The 18,106-nt window shown below is 40.6% G+C and overlaps 1 protein-coding gene across 2 annotated transcripts in view; it reads right to left on the reverse strand.

Moving 5' to 3' along the window:
• LOC124125098 (squamous cell carcinoma antigen recognized by T-cells 3-like) overlaps positions 1 to 12,024 on the reverse strand; it is a 51,935-nt gene extending 39,911 nt beyond the window's left edge. The window contains exons 1-7 of one of the 2 annotated variants that reach the window (XM_046488424.2): positions 11,835 to 12,024; positions 3,626 to 3,752; positions 2,740 to 2,844; positions 1,864 to 2,048; positions 998 to 1,103; positions 791 to 915; positions 221 to 376 (exon numbers count right to left, since the gene is read on the reverse strand). In XM_046488424.2, the coding sequence (XP_046344380.2) occupies positions 221 to 376; positions 791 to 915; positions 998 to 1,103; positions 1,864 to 2,048; positions 2,740 to 2,844; positions 3,626 to 3,752; positions 11,835 to 11,993 (963 nt within the window). In that variant the 5' untranslated portion in view covers positions 11,994 to 12,024. The remainder of the gene's footprint in view (positions 1 to 220; positions 377 to 790; positions 916 to 997; positions 1,104 to 1,863; positions 2,049 to 2,739; positions 2,845 to 3,625; positions 3,753 to 11,834) is intronic. The other variant, XM_046488425.2, reaches the window with a different exon arrangement.
• Between the last annotated feature and the right edge of the window lie 6,082 nt (positions 12,025 to 18,106).

The raw sequence follows: 18,106 nt of genomic DNA on the forward strand, positions 1-18,106 counted from the left end.
TGTTCTACAATTTCCTTGATAAATGTAGGCTTCATCTATCACCCCAGAGTCTCTGGGAACTCAGTGGGATAGCAGCAAAAACTTCTGGTTGACTGGTTGGGTTTGGTAACTTATATTGCCAGAGTATGTCTTCCTGCTTCAGATACAATTTTGGGCCTACAGTTTGGGCCTACAATTTTGGTCTACAGTGTTTCCAGGGGATGTCAGGTCCGTGACTCACCAAGTAGTTTGTATACTGCAGCCACAGGTCGGGGTGGAGGCAGTTCTCCTGTAGTGCTCGCTCGAACACACACTGGATCCTGGCAGGGTCATCGTGGGCCAGCTCATGCTCAATCAGGGCCTGGTACTCCTTGTACCTTGGGGGCTCTGCAGACAGCTGCAGCATAAGTGTCAAGTGTTTTCATACAGATCTATCTCTATACCGATCTACCTTCAACATAACATTTATTTGACTATGATTCATTTGGCTTTATTAAATTTTCGACTAATTTTATGCAACTGTGCCCTGATTTGACACTGTTAGAGGCTGCCAACAACATGGCTGCTCTGTATGAAGGCATGACTATAAAGTGACAAGCCCAGGGTCAGAGTTCATCGGCCCCGTGCGCCACCTGTCCATGTCCAAAACGCCACCGCACCTAAACAAGTGGAGCGTTCCCGTGAATGTTTTCAATGTTTTGGCGTGGTTAGAATCCTTCTGTCCAATGTCATCATACAGATCAGTAGACATGCCCCATCAGGGCCTTGTACTCTGCACTGTGAAGCAAGGGAGTTTATGTCGTGTACTTACAAGTGCTGCCTCCAGTGGCCGGAGTCTGTCCAGCAGTTCAACAGCCTTCACGTAGGCCTGCCTCACCCCACTCTCAGCCTGGCCCCCACTCCACTCCTCGAACTCTTGCAGTGTCTCCTCCATGTCTGCAACACAGCCATACCACAGGCATTACACGGGCAAAACACAGGCATTAAACGGTTGAGTACAATCACCATGGTTACTTACCTAACAGGGGTACAGCCAACTGCCTCCTGAACAGATTCTGGACCCGCTTGTTCTGGGCAGCGAAGGCTTCCTCTTGCTCCGGAGTCGGCACTGTCCCGGGCTGAGGCTGTAACCATGGTAACTACATCTTTTAGCATACTCATTAAATACAGTAGTCGGAGCTGTCCAGGGCTGAGGCTGTAACCATGGTAACTACATCTTTTAGCATACTCATAAAATACAGTAGTCGGAGCTGTCCAGGGCAGAGGCTGTTACCATGGTAACCACATCTTTTAGCATACTCATTAAATACAGTAGCCGGAGTTGTCCCGGGCAGAGGTTGTAACCATGGTAACCACATCTTTTAGCATACTCATTAAATACAGTAGTTGGAGCTGTCCAGGGCGGAGGCAGTAACCATGGTAACTACATCTTTTATTATACTCATTGAATACAGTAATCCGAGCTGTCCAGGGCAGAGGCTGTAACTTTGGTAACTACATCTTTTAGCATACTCATTAAATACAGTAGTTGGAGCTGTCCAGGGCGGAGGCTGTAACCATGGTAACTACATCTTTTATTATACTCATTAAATACAGTAATCCGAGCTGTCCAGGGCAGAGGCTGTAACTTTGGTAACTACATCTTTTAGCATACTCATTAAATACAGTAGTTGGAGCTGTCCAGGGCGGAGGCTGTAACCATGGTAACTACATCTTTTATTATACTCATTAAATACAGTCATCCGAGCTGTCCAGGGCGGAGGCTGTAACCATGGTAACTACATCTTTTATTATACTCATTAAATACAGTAATCCGAGCTGTCCATGGCGGAGGCTGTAACCATGCTAACCACATCTATAAACAAACAGCTGATAACAACTCACCATGAGGCCGGCCAGTACAGCATTCTCAAACTCTCTGTAGGCCTCCCAGATGTTGGCTCCCTGACTGGTGTGGAGACCTGCCGCTGTGATGGACTTCTCAAACACAGCCCGGACATTCTGCATGCCATCCTCTGCCCCCATCCCGCCGATCGCATACTGCACGTACTCCAACCAAACTGAGATAGCTGATATATAAAAAGGAATTTGATAGATAGAGAATCTAACCCTAGAGTCTTTTGATATAAAATATATCAACACAAGTTGATAAAAGTGGAAAAACTCTGAGGCTTGATGTCAAAAGACACGAGGGTGTGATCTTCTTTATCATCCAACATCATTCTTCCAACTTTTTCAGTTTGTAAATAGTAATAAGCAGTGTCTTAAGTGTAAAAAGTGCTGCTAACAGCTTCAGTAGCAGAGCCATTAGTGATGTCATTTGATTGCGACGTCATGGTAACCAATGACGTCACAATGGTCTGCAAAGCATTGTGATGCAATTACATTGCAGCGATATCTACAATGTAGCTTGATCTCACCCAAGGATATCTCCAGTGGGAACCAGTTTTGGATGATAAAAGAAAGTCACTATAATCATTGTGATACTTCAGCAGTATGACGAGCCACAGTCCAAAGTCACACACCCCGGCTCTGTAATCATGGGATATTGAAGGTGAGGTTTAATGGGGTTTACTGGGGTTTAACGTCGCGTCTATTGTGATATTGAAGCAACACATAGTGCCACAGTTCAACGTCCCACAGCATTGGATCTGTTTGCTGAACTCAAGCACAATGATAGCACAACTGGAATTTAAACACATCATTGTATGACAACAGAAATCCCAAACCATTCTATATTGGGAAACACTCATTACTCACACAAGTAGTCTTCTGTGGCTTGCTTGAACAGCTTCTCCATCTTGGATCGATCTCCCTCAGCAGTGGCAAGGGGCACCTCGTCTCTCAGCCACGCCAACCATAGTTCTAGAAGAGAGGACAAACTGTGTTACCATGGTTACACAATAGCAGTGGCAAGGGGCACCTCGTCTCTCAGCCACACCAACCACTGTTCTAGAAGAGAGGACAAACTGAGTTACCATGGTTACACAATAGCAGTGGCAAGGGGCATCTCATCTCTCAGCCACGCCAACCATAGTTCTAGAAGAGAGGACAAACTGAGTTACCATGGTTACACAATAGCAGTGGCAAGGGGCACCTAGTCTCTCAGCCACGCCAACCACAGTTCTAGAAGAGAGGACAAACTGAGTTACCATGGTTACACAAAAGCAGTGGCAAGGGGCACCTCATCTCTCAGCCACACCAACCACAGTTCTAGAAGAAAGGACAAACTAAGTTACCATGGTTACACAATAGCAGTGGCAAGGGGCACCTCGTCTCTCAGCCACACCAACCACTGTTCTAGAAGAGAGGACAAACTGAGTTACCATGGTTACACAATAGCAGTGGCAAGGGGCATCTCATCTCTCAGCCACACCAACCACAGTTCTAGAAGAGAGGACAAACTAAGTTACCATGGTTACACAATAGCAGTGGCAAGGGGCACCTCGTCTCTCAGCCACGCCAACCACTGTTCTAGTAGAGAGGACAAACTGAGTTACCATGGTTACACAATAGCAGTGGCAAGGGGCACCAAGGGGGTGGGGTTGGGTGGGTTGGGTGGGTTAGGTTGCAGGGGGGAGAGAAACACACATATCACGCATATTGACAATAAGGTCAATCCCCTTCAAAACTGCCACATTTTTACCTTCACTGAGGGGGAATATTTCACTCATCTTCTCCCTGGCTTGCCGCAACTGTTCTAGTTCCCCTGCCTGGCGGAGCGTCGTGATCAGCTGCGTGTGAAGATCATAGATGTAGGGATTCTCAGTCACCTGAAACACAGAGTATGGAGAGTTTCCCTCGACTGTAATATTGAGATTCCTCGACATTCCGCAGTAATAAAAGTAGTGCGTCTCGGTGGGCGTGGCTTAATTTTTTACATTCATTGTGGAATGAATGCAATAACACGTGACCAATTCAGCTAATCAGAATGCAGGAATTTCAATGAACACAATGAAAATTTAATTATAATCACCTGACTTGAGTTTCGTAACATGAATAAAATCCACAAGAAATACAACATCCAATGTTGAACACAGCAAGAAACATATTCAAAAACTATATTCACAATTAAGATGAGTTACTCGCAACACAATGAGAACAAATGTCAGTGATTAATCTTGATTTAAGAATTGAGTGCCTATCAGCATGTAGATTCAGAATAGTAAACACAGGATTTGCACGAGCAGACTTTTACAAACTGACAGTATCTATAGCAGTGTATAGGGAGTGAGTACATTCATACCCAAAACCATTACTAACTGTACTGTGAAAACATAACACAGCATACTTTCAAATTAGCAGTTACTGTAGTGTACATGTTACTCTGTAATTAAAAGCCTAAAATCCTACTGAATATCAGTCGCTGTAAAACATTAAGATTACATTCAGAGATTATCTTTTCATTTTGATAAAACCTATGAACATATCTGTCCGGGGTATTCCAAAGAAGTGAGTGACTATCAAGAGGTTGTAGCTTGTGATGTATGTTGTGTGTGTATGTGTAGGTATGAACCATCTAATGTAAACATTGTGTGTATGTGTAGGTATGAACCATCTAATGTAAACATTGTGTGTGTATGTGTAGGTATGAACCATCTAATGTAAACATTGTGTGTGTATATATGTGTAGGTATGAACCATCTCATGTAAACATTGTGTGTGTATATATGTGTAGGTATGAACCATCTCATGTAAACATTGTGTGTGTATGTGTAGGTATGAACCATCTAATGTAAACATTGTGTGTGTATATATGTGTAGGTATGAACCATCTCATGTAAACATTGTGTGTGTATGTGTAGGTATGAACCATCTAATGTAAACATTGTGTGTGTATATATGTGTAGGTATGAACCATCTCATGTAAACATTGTGTGTGTATGTGTAGGTATGAACCATCTAATGTAAACATTGTGTGTGTATGTGTAGGTAGGAACCATCTAATGTAAACATTGTGTGTGTATGTGTAGGTATGAACCATCTAATGTAAACATTGTGTGTGTATGTGTAGGTATGAACCATCTAATGTAAACATTGTGTGTGTATATATGTGTAGGTATGAACCATCTAATGTAAACATTGTGTGTGTATGTGTAGGTATGAACCATCTCATGTAAACATTGTGTGTGTATGTGTAGGTATGAACCATCTCATATAAACATTGTGTGTGTATGTGTAGGTATGAACCATCTAATGTAAACATTGTGTGTGTATGTGTAGGTATGAACCATCTAATGTAAACATTGTGTGTGTATATATGTGTAGGTATGAACCATCTCATGTAAACATTGTGTGTGTATGTGTAGGTATGAACCATCTAATGTAAACATTGTGTGTGTATGTGTAGGTAGGAACCATCTAATGTAAACATTGTGTGTGTATGTGTAGGTATGAACCATCTAATGTAAACATTGTGTGTGTATGTGTAGGTATGAACCATCTCATGTAAACATTGTGTGTGTATGTGTAGGTATGAACCATCTCATATAAACATTGTGTGTGTATGTGTAGGTATGAACCATCTCATGTAAACATTGTGTGTGTATGTGTAGGTATGAACCATCTAATGTAAACATTGTGTGTGTATATATGTGTAGGTATGAACCATCTCATGTAAACATTGTGTGTGTATGTGTAGGTATGAACCATCTAATGTAAACATTGTGTGTGTATGTGTAGGTAGGAACCATCTAATGTAAACATTGTGTGTGTATGTGTAGGTATGAACCATCTAATGTAAACATTGTGTGTGTATGTGTAGGTATGAACCATCTAATGTAAACATTGTGTGTGTATGTGTAGGTATGAACCATCTAATGTAAACATTGTGTGTGTATGTGTAGGTATGAACCATCTCATGTAAACATTGTGTGTGTATGTGTAGGTATGAACCATCTCATGTAAACATTGTGTATATATGTGTAGGTATGAACCATCTCATGTAAACATTGTGTGTGTATGTGTAGGTATGAACCATCTAATGTAAACATTGTGTGTGTATATATGTGTAGGTATGAACCATCTCATGTAAACATTGTGTGTATGTGTAGGTATGAACCATCTAATGTAAACATTGTGTGTGTATGTGTAGGTATGAACCATCTAATGTAAACATTGTGTGTGTATGTGTAGGTATGAACCATCTAATGTAAACATTGTGTGTGTATATATGTGTAGGTATGAACCATCTCATGTAAACATTGTGTGTATGTGTAGGTATGAACCATCTAATGTAAACATTGTGTGTGTATGTGTAGGTATGAACCATCTAATGTAAACATTGTGTGTGTATGTGTAGGTATGAACCATCTAATGTAAACATTGTGTGTATGTGTAGGTATGAACCATCTAATGTAAACATTGTGTGTGTATGTGTAGGTATGAACCATCTAATGTAAACATTGTGTGTGTATGTGTAGGTATGAACCATCTAATGTAAACATTGTGTGTGTAGGTATTAACCATCTAATGTAAACATTGTGTGTGTATGTGTAGGTATGAACCATCTAATATAAACATTGTGTGTGTATATATGTGTAGGTATGAACCATCTAATGTAAACATTGTGTGTGTAGGTATGAACCATCTAATGTAAACATTGTGTGTGTATGTGTAGGTATGAACCATCTAATATAAACATTGTGTGTGTATATATGTGAGGGTATGAACCATCTAATGTAAACATTGTGTGTGTATGTGTAGGTAGGAACCATCTAATGTAAACATTGTGTGTATGTGTAGGTATGAACCATCTAATGTAAACATTGTGTGTATGTGTAGGTATGAACCATCTCATGTAAACATTGTGTGTGTATGTGTAGGTATGAACCATCTCATGTAAACATTGTGTGTGTATGTGTAGGTATGAACCATCTAATGTAAACATTGTGTGTGTATGTGTAGGTATGAACCATCTAATGTAAACATTGTGTGTATGTGTAGGTATGAACCATCTCATGTAAACATTGTGTGTGTATATATGTGTAGGTATGAACCATCTAATGTAAACATTGTGTGTGTATGTGTAGGTAGGAACCATCTAATGTAAACATTGTGTGTATGTGTAGGTATGAACCATCTAATGTAAACATTGTGTGTATGTGTAGGTATGAACCATCTCATGTAAACATTGTGTGTGTATGTGTAGGTATGAACCATCTCATGTAAACATTGTGTGTGTATGTGTAGGTATGAACCATCTAATGTAAACATTGTGTGTGTATGTGTAGGTATGAACCATCTAATGTAAACATTGTGTGTGTATGTGTAGGTATGAACCATCTCATGTAAACATTGTGTGTGTATGTGTAGGTATGAACCATCTAATGTAAACATTGTGTGTGTATGTGTAGGTATGAACCATCTAATGTAAACATTGTGTGTATGTGTAGGTATGAACCATCTCATGTAAACATTGTGTGTGTATGTGTAGGTATGAACCATCTAATGTAAACATTGTGTGTATGTGTAGGTATGAACCATCTCATGTAAACATTGTGTGTGTATGTGTAGGTAGGAACCATCTAATGTAAACATTGTGTGTGTATGTGTAGGTATGAACCATCTGATGTAAACATTGTGTGTGTATGTGTAGGTATGAACCATCTAATGTAAACATTGTGTGTGTATGTGTAGGTATGAACCATCTAATGTAAACATTGTGTGTGTATGTGTAGGTAGGAACCATCTCATGTAAACATTGTGTGTGTATGTGTAGGTATGAACCATCTAATGTAAACATTGTGTGTGTATGTGTAGGTATGAACCATCTAATGTAAACATTGTGTGTATGTGTAGGTATGAACCATCTCATGTAAACATTGTGTGTGTATGTGTAGGTATGAACCATCTAATGTAAACATTGTGTGTATGTGTAGGTATGAACCATCTCATGTAAACATTGTGTGTGTATGTGTAGGTAGGAACCATCTAATGTAAACATTGTGTGTGTATGTGTAGGTATGAACCATCTGATGTAAACATTGTGTGTGTATGTGTAGGTATGAACCATCTAATGTAAACATTGTGTGTGTATGTGTAGGTATGAACCATCTAATGTAAACATTGTGTGTGTATGTGTAGGTAGGAACCATCTCATATAAACATTGTGTGTGTATATATGTGTAGGTATGAACCATCTCATGTAAACATTGTGTGTGTATGTGTAGGTATGAACCATCTCATATAAACATTGTGTGTGTATATATGTGTAGGTATGAACCATCTAATGTAAACATTGTGTGTGTATGTGTAGGTATGAACCATCTAATGTAAACATTGTGTGTGTATGTGTAGGTAGGAACCATCTAATGTAAACATTGTGTGTGTATGTGTAGGTATGAACCATCTAATGTAAACATTGTGTGTGTATGTGTAGGTAGGAACCATCTAATGTAAACATTGTGTATGTATGTGTAGGTATGAACCATCTAATGTAAACATTGTGTGTGTATGTGTAGGTAGGAACCATCTAATGTAAACATTATCACCTGGACACCTACTGAACAAGAACACAAATAATGCAAGAATACAGGCAATGCAAGAATACAGGCAATGCAAGAATACAGGCCCAGCACCTTGGGGGTGGAAACTTGTTCCCATCTTCCAGAGCTAAAACGTCACCTCAAGAAAAATGGCAACGGGTAAAATGCAACAGATTGGAGAAACTGCACCTGGTCCACAGTGAAAACTGTGACTATTGTGAGGCGCAGAAGGCAACTTATTTCTTTTTATTTTGGTTCTTAAAGACAAGCAATAATTAGAATTAAAACTCATAGGTCCACTTTCAAACACATACAATTGTGAAATGTTAATCGCCTTAAAGGGGCACTGATCTAACGCAATTCCCCGGACTGGTTGTTGCCTTTGTTATTGTTTTTTCCCCGTGAGTACCCGGATGATACGCAACGCAACTGAGCGTGACCAGAGACTTGGCTACCGTCTGCAAGGACAGCTAAATAAACTTGGAGGCTGGAGGCAATATTTGTTTTACGCATTTTTGCATAAACACTGATTGGTTAACTGTGATCTATAAAGATTTCGACAAAGGGCGCATGTTAATTAATTTCTTCAGCCTAAACAAACAGACAAAAAGAACGGTGGAGCTCATCGGATGTCGTCATTTGGACATACCCCAGATGGTTATAGTTTAATACTAAAAAAAGTATCCATGCAGTGAAAGCATTTTCGGATTTCGGATTGCGTCGATAATACGATTACTATTCCCTTGTTGTCATCCACGTTTTCTCGTATAACCCTACACTTGTGTATTTGTCGTCATTCACTTGATGCTCAGTTAATGAATTTATTACAGGTACAATTAGTGGTAGCACCACTTAGATTACCTGACAAAGATTCCCATTTGGCATTTATTGTGTCTGGGGTAATTATTCAATCTAAATCCAGGTTTGAAGTGAGGTGAAATGTGTGTTATGTAATATGCACGTGGCGGCCCAGCAAGAGATGAATGATCAGTTGATTTACTTTTTTTTGTAAATCAACGGATCGTTCCTAGTTATCAAAGGATTAACAGAAAATACGCTGATTGATTAATCACTGTTATCTTGCACAATGGATATGTCAAAAGTGAGTGTTTACATGTCTAGGTTTACTAAAACAAAGGGAATACACTCATATCATGGCGTGAAGTGCTGATGTAAAAACAACATACTTTGTTCAAAGGGTTAACTGATAATACGTTGATTGATTGATCATTGTTATCTATCACTCAATGGATTTTTTAGGAACCGTGGACGTTATGAAAATAGTTGTCACGTGGGCTTTCTCAGCCGACCCTTGAGACTTGACACCTATGTGAAACACCTGAAACAATCCAAGTGATCAGTTGAGAAACGAACACGGGTTATAATATCCCGTAACGGTATATATCTTTTAAAATATTTGATTGTTACAGAGACACGTGACATCGAATAAGTTTCTTTGTACAGCTGCAGACGAGTGGGATATTGTTCCTTTGTGTGGATATTCACGGATACATTCCTCGAATAAGGAAGCTGCCTAAAATTTATACACATAAATTTGGTAGGTTGTAATTATGGTATTTGCATTTTGTTTTCCTTCATTTGAACTGATTCGTTCTTGTTTCTCTACATCTTGGTTGGGAAATTCTTCAATGCACGATAGACGTTGTTTTCACAGGTCTTTTCCTTTGTAAGCGTGTATATATTACCGTCAATTTGTAAAATGTGATTCTCTCAGGCAATTTATAAAATGTGTAAATATTTCAGTCATTTTGAGTAAACAATCTGTCCAGATTGATTAAGACGATCAAAAGGGCCTACAAACATAACAACAGATTATTATGTAGGATTAGAAGCCAAACAACATAGAAATTTACTTTTCAACGTAACATTTTCAGTCTCTTGGTGATGACATTAAACATCAAAATGTTTGGAATTCGTTATCATAATAATACAGATGGAAATGTTTTTCAGTCACTTTGTAAAATAACTGAATATTTAGAAGTTTAATAAATATGTTACACATTTTGACAGTAAAAAAATATACACACTATAAAAAAAGCAATGCTCAGGTGAAATATTTACTTTGTGTTGCAAGTCAAAATAGTGTAAACGAAAATCGCAAAATTACCAAGCAAGTGACTTATCAAAATTTCGTCACCATTACCGATGCTACCCACAAAGATACCTACATTTCCTTATTATTTACAACGCGTGTCGGTCTGACGTTGATTAATGAACAATTTGCATACTCGTATATGCAAGAGGCCGACGTATGGTTCTCAGTAGTAAGTGACAACTTGGAGACGATGGCTTGCGGTATATACAGTTTTACTTTATACATGTAGATATATACATACAAAAGACACTTTGTGCCAGGTCAGCACATAGTGGTTGTGGTTGTTGTCTTGGTGCCCCGGAGCACCCAGCCTAACCCTAGCTAGGCTAAGGGTAAGACCTTTCTTTCTCTCCTCTCTGGACCAAGGCTTATATAGCCAAGGTCACCTGACATTTAGTAAGTAATTACTATAAATGTAAACAGTAAATCATCAGTGACATACTTGCACATCTCGTTCAGGATGGCAGACGGTCGATGTACACAAAAATGGGGATTAACAAATAGGATTAGCATCTTATAAATAACAGCAATTAAGTGTTTCAAGGCATAAAGATGTCATGGCTCCCGGGTAATGAGCCTTTGCAATTAAATGTTCTTCAGACAATGGGTGTCGTAAATCAGTCGCTATGACATTATCTCGAAAACTGTATTTCATTTTGTTGATCAATGTGACCATACGCCCTTATTACTATCGGTACCCATAAAAGTGACTAATGCTCTTACGACTGGCGCAACAGAAGTGGCGAACTAGTCTAGATTTCTGCTATACAGCCGGATACTCACTAGGAAAAAACAATAACAAAGGCAACAACCAGTCACGGGGAATTGCGTTAGATCAGTGCCCCTTTAAAACATGTTTAAATCAGAAATTAGCATCTACTCTGATTTTCTTGCAGACTCAGATTGGAAGCTGCACCTAAACCTATATTGAAAGCATCACATACTGTGAAGCTTTAGTAACTTTAGTCAATTGTACTCAGAGTCAAACTGACACTGTATCTAAGATGCCAGATTTCACAATGTTGTTTCGATGTTTACACACGAGAAGACAGTCAGGAAATATCAACCTGACATATTATGTTATGACCAGTGGACATACAATCAAAATCCATACACAATAAGTAAGCATAAGCATTTTCACACTTGTGTGTGTTCAACATGTTTAATGTGATCAATTGTTCAATAGCAACACTGGCGATTCTTATCAGAAATACTCGTGACTCTAGGGGTAAGAATAAATCTATAAGTGAAACCTTTTGCTGGAGCTCGTATATTTTCTGTTCAAGCTGATCTTCGTCTCCACTGTCCGAGCTATCAGAGTCTGAGTTTCCCTCAGCGTCCATGGCTTCCTCGGTTCCATCAACATCATCACCGTCTTCGTCTACGGGCATTTTCTCCACGTTTTCCGCCATTTTGTTGAAAGATACCTTCTTTATTTTCGCAGGCTAGAGAGCGAGTTACGAAAGGCGTGTTCGATTGGGTTAACCGGTAGTTGGTTTAACTTCGATATCGGTAGTGAGGGCTTCGAGTTACATTTCCATAGTAATATAACCGATTTCACCCGGGTACAAAGTATGGGTTATATTACGTTTATCCGTAAGTGTATACGACACGTATATGTAGACATCCTGCTGTTATCCGATCGTAACGCTCAGGGTGTCGTACAAAACAACGTTAGCGCTACGACTGTCGTAAGTCTATGTTAAGGTATGGGAGTTACGATCACCTTAAAGTTAAGATCGCTTTGTACAACGGCACCCAGACCATAAAATAAATTTATTTTGCGGCCTTGACCCTTGTAATGCTGTCTCTGGAAATGCCTGCATAACATTTGGACATAAACATGGCCGTCACAACAGCCATATTGAATATATTGTTTTGCACAGTGAAAGTCATTTATGCATGTGGCATTATGTAGTTTCTATTCAGTATTTGGTTATTGTTTTTGTTTAACCATGGATACTTAATTCTCTATTTAAGTTCCATGGTTTAACGACACACTCAGCAATATTCCAGCTATAATTATGACGGCTCATAGTCAGTAATTAAGTGTATGTTCTGGGGTGCCATACACAGCTTTTTGTTGTGTATTTTGATATTAATTTCAGCACACCTGGCATTTAAATTTTGTTGAATGTACAGTTTTTGACATCTCTTTATAACTGTTTGTGTTATTTTGAGGTAATCCCCTGAAAAGACGCTTGAAATAAAATTGAAAACAATATAATCACACAACTTGAACTGAATTTAGATGCTTTCTTTAATAGAACCACTCGGACATTTCAAACGCAGTTTACACAACCAGGTCAGTTTGAGGTCATTGATCATGCGTAGTTTCATTTGGCATTGGTACAAATATGATCCAATCTGCTGAAGCGTCGCAGCTGTGTAGAGTTGCGTCCCTTTGGCGCGCCTGAAATCTATGGTCGTGGGTTCGAATCTGGGTCTACTATTTAGTGTTTACTAATCTGTGTTTATTTGTTTTGTATACCTAGTGATTAGGATAGTTTAGTGATTGGGACTGGTTCGTGTGTCCTTGATGTTGTCCGCCTCAAACTCAAGCCATGGTGTGCTCAACTGATTCGCCAAGCTGACCCTCTTGTCTCACTGCATGTGCTCAGTCTGCACGCGCTCACAGCATTGACAAGTTGTCAGCAAACCATATAGATCAGGATAGTTCACTATGTATATATTTTGTATGGTATTGCATTTAAAAGTTGCAATATATCAAACCTGTAATATTAAAGTAAACTAAAAGTGTTTAACAATATCTAACGCTCAGCTGTAACCTATTTAAGTAATTGTCTAAAACTAATGCCTATAAATTGAAACCATTTGTAACTACTAATATATAACTTTTCTATCTCTTTATTCTCGTATGAATGAGAAAAGAGTATAAGTGTTATTTTGCGGACTAGGCTTATTTTACATGTTTTATGATAGTTCTGTTATTACTATTTTACTCGTTATTATACAAGTAAATGTTTTATTTAGATATCCAGAATAATAAGACGCGGCACTGTGGTCGGGAAGACACCCCAGTCTCACCACAGGGTAGGCACACTATTACATATATACGGGAAGACACCCCAGTCTCACCACAGGGTAGGCACACTATTACATATATACGGGAAGACACCCCAGTCTCACCACAGGGTAGGCACACTATTACATATATACGGGAAGACACCCCAGTCTCACCACAGGGTAGGCACACTATTACATATAAACGGGAAGACACCCCAGTCTCACCACAGGGTAGGCACACTATTACATATATACGGGAAGACACCCCAGTCTCACCACAGGGTAGGCACACTATTACATATATACGGGAAGACACCCCAGTCTCATCACAGGGTAGGCACACTATTACATATATACGGGAAGGCAACCCAGTCTCACCACAGGGTAGGCACACTATTACATATATACGGGAAGACGCCCCAGTCTCACCACAGGGTAGGCTCACTATTACATATATACGGGAAGACACCCCAGTCTCACCACAGGGTAGGCACACTATTACATATATACGGGAAGACACCCCAGTCTCACCACAGGGTAGGCTCACTATTACATATATACGTGAAGACACCCCAGTCTCACCACAGGGTAGGCACACTATTACATATATACGGGAAGACACCCCAGTCTCATCACAGGGTAGGCTCACTATTACATATATACGGGAAGACACCCCAGTCTCACCACAGGGTAGGCACACTATTACATATATACGGGAAGACACCCCAGTCTCACCACAGGGTAGGCTCACTATTACATATATACGGGAAGACACCCCAGTCTCACCACAGGGTAGGCACACTATTACATATATACGGGAAGACACCCCAGTCTCACCACAGGGTAGGCACACTATTACATATATACGGGAAGACACCCCAGTCTCACCACAGGGTAGGCACACTATTACATATATACGGGAAGGCACCCCAGTCTCACCACAGGGTAGGCACACTATTACATATATACGGGAAGGCAACCCAGTCTCACCACAGGGTAGGCACACTATTACATATATACGGGAAGACGCCCCAGTCTCACCACAGAGTAGGCACACTATTACATATATACGGGAAGACACCCCAGTCTCACCACAGGGTAGGCTCACTATTACATATATACGGGAAGACACCCCAGTCTCACCACAGGGTAGGCACACTATTACATATATACGGGAAGACACCCCAGTCTCACCACAGGGTAGGCTCACTATTACATATATACGTGAAGACACCCCAGTCTCACCACAGGGTAGGCACACTATTACATATATACGGGAAGACACCCCAGTCTCACCACAGGGTAGGCTCACTATTACATATATACGGGAAGACACCCCAGTCTCACCACAGGGTAGGCACACTATTACATATATACGGGAAGACACCCCAGTCTCACCACAGGGTAGGCTCACTATTACATATATACGGGAAGACACCCCAGTCTCACCACAGGATAGGCACACTATTACATATATACGGGAAGACACCCCAGTCTCACCACAGGGTAGGCACACTATTACATATATACGGGAAGACACCCCAGTCTCATCACAGGGTAGGCTCACTATTACATATATACGGGAAGACACCCCAGTCTCACCACAGGGTAGGCACACTATTACATATATACGGGAAGACACCCCAGTCTCACCACAGGGTAGGCACACTATTACATATATACGGGAAGACACCCCAGTCTCACCACAGGGTAGGCACACTATTACATATATACGGGAAGACACCCCAGTCTCACCACAGGGTAGGCTCACTATTACATATATACGGGAAGACACCCCAGTCTCACCACAGGGTAGGCACACTATTACATATATACGGGAAGACACCCCAGTCTCACCACAGGGTAGGCACACTATTACATATATACGGGAAGACACCCCAGTCTCACCACAGGGTAGGCTCACTATTACATATATACGGGAAGACATCCCAGTCTCACCACAGGGTAGGCACACTATTACATATATACGGGAAGACACCCCAGTCTCACCACAGGGTAGGCACACTATTACATATATACGGGAAGACAACCCAGTCTCACCACAGGGTAGGCACACTATTACATATATACGGGAAGACACCCCAGTCTCATCACAGGGTAGGCACGCTATTACATATATACGTGAAGACACCCGAGTCTCACCACATGGTAGGCTCACTATTACATATATACGTGAAGACACCCCAGTCTCACCACAGGGTAGGCACACTATTACATATATACGGGAAGACACCCCAGTCTCATCACAGGGTAGGCACACTATTACATATATACGGGAAGACACCCCAGTCTCACCACAGGGTAGGCACACTATTACATATATACGGGAAGACACCCCAGTCTCACCACAGGGTAGGCTCACTATTACATATATACGGGAAGACACCCCAGTCTCACCACAGGGTAGGCACACTATTACATATATACGGGAAGACACCCCAGTCTCACCACAGGGTAGGCACGCTATTACATATATACGGGAAGACACCCCAGTCTCACCACAGGGTAGGCACACTATTACATATATAGCGTGTTTTATATGTGTGTCACATATTAAATGTGTCACACCATAATAATTATTAGTCTGTTATTAGATAAGTATACATATATACGTATCAAATACCCTGGTGCCTTTATTGATCATATCCATATACATGTATGTTCTTTGTAAGAGATTTATGATCTGTTTACACTTAATATAACATAATTATTGGTAATTATCTACTTGGTTACTCGTAGCTTACAGACCCGTGAAGATCAGGGGTAGAAGAGGTCTTCAGCAACCCATGCTTGCTGTAAAAGGCGACTATGCTTGTCGAAAGAGACGACTAACGGGATCGGGTGGTCAGGCTCGCTGACTTGGTTAATGCATGTCATCGATCCCAATTGCGTGGATCGATGCTCATGATATCAATCACTGGATTGTCTGGTCCCGACTCGATTATTTACAGACCGCTGTCATATAGCTGGAATATAGCTGAGTGCAGCCTTAAACAACAAACCAACCAACAGACCAACATGGTGCTTACATCAATGGTCATCTTACTGTACATGATAACAACTAATGTGAGAGTAAGATCTGTTTGTGATGTAAAACAGTTTGTACTACTGTGATGTTGATTACTGGATTATGTGTACTGTAAATTTTACTTATTATTCCTATTCATATGTTTACGGATTATCACCTTCCTAAATGTTCATCAATTGGCGGATTAAAACGTTTCACATCAGTAGCGTGTGTTGTCTACTTTGCACTGCACATTCACCGCCCTGCTACAATCGTTTAATATCAGACTTGTTGCACCGACGTGCAAAAGAAAGTATCATACGAACGAGAGGGGGTGGGCGGATCGATAAGACCCAGTTCGTAGGTCAGAGCCTTCATTGCCAAAGTTTCTGTGAATGGGGTGCATTCTCTCCGTGGACATGGCAACCCAACCAGCAGCATGCCGCTCACTCATTCACCGGGCGGTCATTCCCATTTGGTGGGTTCTCTGGATCGCGTCTGGTGTTGCTGTCATCACATATCCTCCAGGTTGTGGGTCGTCTTCACGGCTCGCCCCGCCCTGTTTAACTCTGCTGCCCACCTGTTTACGCTGGTATAGGCATGGGCATCCTTCCCTAGTGTTGTACTCATGTCTCCATAGATCGCGTCTGGTGTTGCTGATATCACATATTCTCCAGGTTGTGGGTCGTCTTCACGGCTCGCCCCGCCATGTTTAAACTCTGCTGCCCACCTGTTTACGCTGGTATAGGCATGGGCATCCTTCCCTAGTGTTGTACTCATGTCTCCATGGATCGCGTCTGGTGTGAGGCCCATTTTTCTGCAGGTACTTGACCACTGCAAGTTTTCTCAAGTTTGTCCATTTTCCAAAAGTCACATGGTTTAACATTAATTGCGAACATAAGATTGGTTTGAAAGACAGACAGTACTAAGCGTTGTTGTGAGTTTTGCTATGTGAAAACAACAAATTTCGCCACCTTTAAATTTTCGCCGATAAAACTACTCTGGGACGAACATCATTATTGACAGCTTTATGTAAACTGTAAGCGAAGCTGATACTTCATGTTTTCTGAACGACATATTTGTATATCAAATGGAGTTGTAAGTTTATATATGACGTCACACATGTATTTTATTGTTAAACCATTTTTGTAACTGTATTATATTGTTTCTGCTGAGATTCGGTAGAAGCTCATTGCATTGTATTTGGACATTGATTAGTTGTCAGGAATGTAGTACTATTTAATTACGGAATGTAAGAAAGTTACTATATTTAGGTGATAGTGCTGTGTGGCAGTGTTGGGTTCGAATCCCGGACGGGACTCAACCCCCCAAAAGTACAAGAATCTTTACTTTACTAAGAAAGTGTTATCCCAAATATAACATCTGTTATATATAGTGTGGTGTGTAAACCTCCGGAATACCGTGAAGTGTGAAACATGTAGAATATACTGTCATGTTACTGTTATGTGA

The sequence above is a fragment of the Haliotis rufescens genome, unplaced genomic scaffold (genome assembly GCF_023055435.1).
Source record: "Haliotis rufescens isolate VD_foot unplaced genomic scaffold, xgHalRufe1.0.p SCAF_56, whole genome shotgun sequence".
NCBI lineage: Eukaryota > Metazoa > Mollusca > Gastropoda > Lepetellida > Haliotidae > Haliotis > Haliotis rufescens.